This window comes from Manis javanica, chromosome 8, assembly GCF_040802235.1.
Source record: "Manis javanica isolate MJ-LG chromosome 8, MJ_LKY, whole genome shotgun sequence".
In the NCBI taxonomy this organism is placed as follows: Eukaryota; Metazoa; Chordata; class Mammalia; order Pholidota; family Manidae; genus Manis; species Manis javanica.
Window position 1 is genome coordinate 245,108 of NC_133163.1, and position 6,570 is coordinate 251,677.

A 6,570-nucleotide genomic window follows, 5' to 3' on the forward strand; every position below is an offset into this window, starting at 1 on the left:
TCCCAGAGCCCTGACGGTCTGGACTCACCCTTGGTGTGGGCTGTCAGGGCCTCTGGCAGCTCCTGGGAAGGGCCCCCTGGGTGGCATGAAGTGCCCCCTGGTCTCTGTGCAGAGCATGTGGGTTTAGTAAGGCCCCCTCACTGTCTCAGGAGACCATGTCGGGGCATGTGGTGCCTGAACGAGCACCTGAGGGAGGACACAGCCCCTTACACTGGACTAGAGGTGCTGAGGGAGATGGACTGGGGGCCCAGACAGGACACGCCCTGCAGGACAGGACTGCAGCCCTGGAGCAGGTGCAGGGAGTGAGAACTGCTTCCCTCCTGGGGCCTGGCCCTGACTTCCTACAGAATGTCATCCAATTTAAAGAAGCACACAGACAGCTGTTGTGAGCTACAATATTGTCTCCTATGAGAGGTGTTCACCCAACGTGATACAGTCGTGGAGAGCCAGGGGCCCAGCGGGCATTTCCAGGGCTTCTGTGTAGGAGGAGCTGAAGGACAGGGCGGGATTCACTCACTGGTGCAGCATTTCGGGGACACTGAGATGCTAGGAGTAAGACACTCAGATTTAATATGCCTGCACAAGGTCATGGGGTGTCCGTGTCATTCAGGGAGGGCTCACAGGGACCAGGAACTACCATGGTGCTTGGCCCCAGTGGGAGGAGCTCTGTCTGCACTGAGCTCAGGGATGTGACCAGGAGACATATCTGCAAAGAAGAACTGGGTCTTGGGCTCCTCACCCCCATGAGCATGGTCCCTGTGTCCCCTACCTTCTCATTCTCAGGTAGGGCACAGCCTTCCCTATAAAGTATTTTGCATCATGAATATGCAAATGAGCTGAGGTGCACCAGGTTAAATATGGGCATGTCTGTGCCCCAAGAGCATCACCCCAGCACCGCACCCTCCCTACAGAGCCCCTGAGAGCACCGCCCCTCACCATGGACTGGAGCTGGAGAGTCCTCTTCCTCCTGGCACTGGCTGCAGGTGAGGGGCTCCTCTGTCCCTGGGATGAGGAGGGGACAGGGCCAGTCAGGGGCATGTCATCCCCTCCCATGTCCTCCCGCAGGTGTCCACTCCCAGGTCCAGCTGGTGCAGTCTGGGGCTGAGCTGAAGAAGCCAGGGACGTCCGTGAAGGTCTCCTGCAAGGCGTCCGGATACACCTTCACCAGCTACTATATGAGCTGGGTGCGGCAGGTCCCTGGACAAGGGCTCGAGTGGATAGGATGGATCTACCCTAGCAGTGGAGGCACAAACTATGCACAGAAGTTCCAGGGCCGAGTCACCATGACCAGGGACACGTCCACGAGCACAGCCTTCATGGAGCTGAGCAGTCTGAGGGCTGAGGACACGGCCGTGTATTACTGTGCGAGAGACACAGCGTGAGAACCCACATCCTGAGGGTGTCAGAAACCCTGAGGGACAGGGGGTGTGCTGGGCTGAGAAGGGACAGGGGACGATGACTTCCTTACTCCCTCGAACCAGATCAGGAAGGAGACAAAGCATAAAGATCTCACAGCACAGCACTTAGAAGAATTAAAAACAAATAACAAAAGAAAACAAATGTAGCAGTTCTTTCTTGCCACTTGAATCTGTAGGAAGCCCAACGAAGGACTCAGAGTAACTCAAATCTCTCCCGGAGCTCTCACTCTTCACCTCCAGTGATTTTGTAGGAAACCAGGACATTGGCAGAGAAATTTTTCTACACACAGGAAGAAATCAGGTTCAAGAAATATATACCCTAAATCCTATAACTCACAGAAAACTCAGGTTTCACCTGAAACTCAATTTTCCCATAGATGTTGGGGACAGCCCACAGTCCATCAAATCCTGGAACCTATCATCAAACTGAAAATAGAGGACTGTGGCCTGGATTTCTTAGTTGGCACTTGTGTGGCTTTCTCCACCATCTGCCAAGGGACCTGTCTGTCCACATCACCTCTCATGGTATTGTAAGACCCCAACCTCCCTGAGAAATAAGTTAGCCTAAGAGTAGCCATCTTGAAGCCCAAAAAGCCATTCTGATATATGACTCAGAGGGAACAACTGAAACCAGGTAACTCCTCTGGAAAAACAAGTTAATCAATCATGACTGCTGGCAGCGCTAACCTCTCGGTTAGTTAATCATAGATGCCGACCCTACCTTGCTACACCCCCAGGACGTGGCACTAACCCAGAAATCGTAGGTTTGAAAAATTACTGCCTTTGTAGTATTGTTATCTTGCTATGTAGTATTGTTATCTTGTTATTACAAAACAATCTGTAACCATGGTAATCCTCTAGGGCTGAATGCCTCAGAAAATCCTATATAACCACTTAGTTGTAAGTGCTCAGGGTCCTCGTTGAGACCCGCTGCGACGGGCAGACTTGGACCCCAACTAGTTGGCTTCCGAATAAATTCCTCTTGCTTGTTGCATCAAGAAACGTCTTTGGTGAGTGATTTGGGGCGGCGCCTTCCTCAGGGGAATCCAACATTTGGGGGCTCGTCCGGGATCATGCGCTCACCCCGCTTCACTCCCGAAGTCGCTCTTGGAGGAAGAGGTAAGATTAGTGGCGCCTTGAGTTGTCTGTGTTCTGTCTTCTGTTTTTCAGTGAGACCGGTCAGAATTCTGAAAAGGGGTACCCACTGTCTGGCAGCTGTCCCGATCCTGTAAAGGGGTCGAGACTGCGGTCGGTAGACGTACTAGGAGCACCGCAGGCTGCAACCCTGGGGGACGCCTCGGGGAGGTTGAGAGGCCAGGGACGCCTGGTAGCCTCCCGTCTGTTTTTCTGGCAAGGTGAATCTGATGAGATAGGGTTGATTTTCAGGCGCCAGGAATATCAACCCTCTGATTCCTTTCGGTTTCTGTTTGAAAATCTGAGAAAAAACAAAAAGCGGCCGCTGTGTGTCTAATCTGTGTGTGTCTCTGTTTTTTGTGTCTTTCATGTGCCTAATAATTGTTATACTGACAATGGGACAGACTCAGACAACCCCCTAAGTGTGTAAATGAATATATCTTTCTATCTCCGGATGGTATTAATGAAATTAATTTAAAGACAAGCGCTTGTGAAAATTGAGTGTTCTAAAACTTCCAGAAAACCTGATAAAAAAGTGTTAAGCATTAATGCTAATTTGAGTTTGCCTGAGGCGGGCATGTCCTGGTAGTTGTCCGCTGCCTGAGTTTACCTAGAGTCATTTGAGTCATGTTATCTGCTAAATCTTTTAAGAATAGAATGCTTAGAAGCTTGGCTTTGTCTAGTGTTCAGTGGGGGTCTTGTGAGTAGGCTAGCATAGTTGTTGCAGGTAAGTGAACTGGATAAGTGTGGCAAGTGAACACCTTTTTAATTGTGTGTTGCAGTGTGTATGCCTACCTGCAGCCTGAGAATCTTTGTAGTAACTTAAAGCCTTAGAGTTTTGTTAAGTTGAGAAGATGTGCTCTGTGTTTGCTGGGAGATTGTGCTGTGAAGCTCATGGTTGCAGAAATTGTAGAATGTGTTCGTAAGTTTGTCGGTCTAGAGGAAATGTTGGTTTGACAGTTTGCAGTGTCCTGCTTCTCAGTGTTCACTGGAGCTTGAAGTTTCTAATAGTTTTGAGTTCTGGTTAGAACTGCTTAAAATGATAGAGAGGGCATTTCTCTATGTTGAAAGATCACAGCAGTTTCTCATGCTTAAAGTCTCAGTGAGTTGCCATGAAATCGTAATGTTAAAGGGACTAAAAGCTAAAGTTTGTTAACAACTGTATAACCTTTATTTGCCTTTGAAATATTTTGTTATTAAAAATGATTGCATGGCCTGAAAAATTGAATTCCTAAGCAGAATAGTAACAAAGCTTTTTTCAGCTGATTAAATGCACTTAGTTAACAAACCAAAATTTATTAAACTGTAGAATCTGGACAAGATTATGTTTCTCCCAGAAAAACAGGTTTCACTGTAAAGGTTTAGATAGACGAACGTGTGACCACTTTTGAGAAAAGTTGTAATAGATTTTTTGAGAACCACCAGGTCTTCTTGTTTAATTTATATGCTGTATGTTTAAAAAAAAAACATGGGGGACTCTCCATATTTTTTAATGCAAATAATCTTAGAGCTTTTAATAGAATTTGCATAGCAGCTTATATCTACTATTAAAGAGTAAAACATTCTTGAAGCTTTCAGGGAAGACCTGTAAACTTAAGCACTTTCTCTGCTTTTTTGTATCTGGTCTTAGACACTTATGCTGAGTTATGTTCTTATTATTTTCACTGTTTGTAAGCTATTGATTGTAAGCCAAAGGTCATCATTTCTCAGTCCCTAAATGAAGAAGTAAAATGCCTGACCTCTTTCATCTCAAATCATATTTCTGGTCATATCTGAATATCTGTGTGAAAGAAAGAGACATTTAAATTTGAGATTCTGCTTAAACTTTTAAGTTGAATTTGACTATAGCCATATTCATTCTTTGTATGTATCTCTAACAGGTCTTTTGTATGCCTGGTGATATTATACTCTGCCTTGAGTTTAGACAGTTCTTTCAGCTAAATATGAATTCTTATTGTAGCTTTTTTCCCCTCCTGAAGATGAAAGCAGAAGAATCTACCATCTGCTACCATTCTCTCAAGAATGCTTAGTAACCTAAAATTAGTTTGACTTTCTGTATGTTGTCTTTAAAAATTGACAGCAGCAATCTCCCCTGCTGCCCCACTTTTTAAGATATCTTGTTTACTGTGCTGAGTATATAGACAATAAATGTGTAATGATAGTTCTAAAAAAATTAAATGCAAAAAGGTGCTTTTACCTCTAGTTAACTCTGATATTTTCCAGAGGGCCCCTGGAACATGTCAGAAGAATTTTTTCTCACTAGAGAAAGTATTTGACTAATTTGGCTTATTTATCTGATATATATATATTTATTTACCAGGAAAGCACTGTCAAAGAGAATGATGCTAAACTTTGTTACTAAATGTTTTGTATTACAGAAATATCAGAATTTCCTTATGTCAACTGTTTTACAGTAAGCTCTCATCAGATCTTTAACCATTGTCATTTGTAAGTCTTTTGTCATTTATAGTATTATCCCTAAACTAGTAAAGAACTAGATTTCAGCAGAACAGGTATTAGTTACATAAGATTACATAAACTAAAGAAAATGATTTTGTGTCTTTTTGTTTCAAATGTTGCTGGTAAAATGTTTTAACCTTGTTCTCTTAAACTGACAACAGTTTAGTAAATGACTATCTTTATGAGCAGAATTGAAACATCCTTCTCTCTACTTGATCCCTCCAGAGTTTAAACACTTTCAGTGACTGTTTTTATATTCCATGGCAGTATGTTTATTTGCACGAGTTCAATAAGAATCTGCTTTCCTTGTGAGAAGACTACTTAAGAACACTGGTTATACTGCCAGGGCTTTGACTGGAATGTCGTACCTGAGAGACATGTGCATAGACTCAGATGTGAACAACTTTAAAGAACTAAGATTGACTTTATAAAGCCAACAAAGCCCTTTAGAAGAACTGGCCTGGTACCTTGCTTACAGAGTTCCCAGCAGCCTTACCAGGTGAGTAAAGAAGGTCACTTCCTGGCAGGTGCAGAGACCTCGAGAAGAGAAGAATTCATCCAAATCTACAGGTACTGCAGGTAAAGCCTGATGGCAAGTCTGGCTTGGCTGTCTGGCCTCAAGAGGCTTTTAAAAGTTCAATCTGAAATTCCTTACAAAAAGTTCCAGCAAAGCATATCTAAAAGAGCCTGTGTAATCAATTGCTCTTCTTGCTGCACCTGTGCAAATAATCAAGCCAGCTGTTAATTATTTTCTTAACCTAGTTACTTCTAGTAAAAATGAGAGTGATTTTAGAGAGAAGTATCGTTTCAATAATGTAGCCTCCTTCCAGAATAAAAAATCCAACTCCAGATGTTGCTACATAACCTAATAACACAATTTGTTTTATCTTGCCTAGAAGCCACAAAACTGCAAATAGTAATAAAAATGAAACCCAGAACAGAAGCGCCAGCCTTCTGAAGCCCTCTCAACTGACCAGTGATGGAGACCTAGCTGCACCCTTTACTGTGCCCCCTTCTCAGCACGAAGCAGCCAGAGCGGTCATCGCCCCTTTTCCCTAGCAGCAGCTAGAGTCTCTATCTGTAGAAGAAAGAATGAGACCATACCCATAGCCTTCCCTGGTAAAAACAGGTATTTAATCCCTCCTCCCAAGAGATGGTGGGCTTGTAACACTGGAGTGACCCCATGTGTCTCTACTTCTGCCTTCAACTCCTCCCGTGATTTCTGTATCATGGTCCAGTTAGTACCCAGACTAATGTATCATGATGACTTATCATTCGTGGCAGAATTAGAACCTAAACTAAGGTATAAAAGAGAGCCAGTCTCACTCACTCTAGCTGTATTACTAAGAGTAGGAGTCGCAGCCGGAGTAGGACCAGGGGCAGCTGCAATTATACAAGGAAACCAACATTACGAAGGACTAAGAATAGCTATCGATGAAGATTTGAGAACTATAGAACAGTCTATTTCTAAACTTGAAAAGTCCCTAACCTCTCTCTCTGAAGTAGTGCTGCAAAATAGACGAGGGTTAGATTTACTATTTCTAAAAGAAAGTGGATT

At 43.9% G+C, this 6,570-nt stretch overlaps 1 gene segment (V, D, J or C); it reads left to right on the plus strand.

The window, feature by feature from the left end:
• The first annotated feature begins 857 nt into the window (after positions 1–857).
• Positions 858–5,046, plus strand: LOC140850664 (immunoglobulin heavy variable 1-2-like). The segment is given in 2 exon segments: positions 858–983; positions 1,066–5,046. Coding segments are annotated over 2 exon segments (363 nt in total).
• Positions 5,047–6,570: the final 1,524 nt, after the last annotated feature.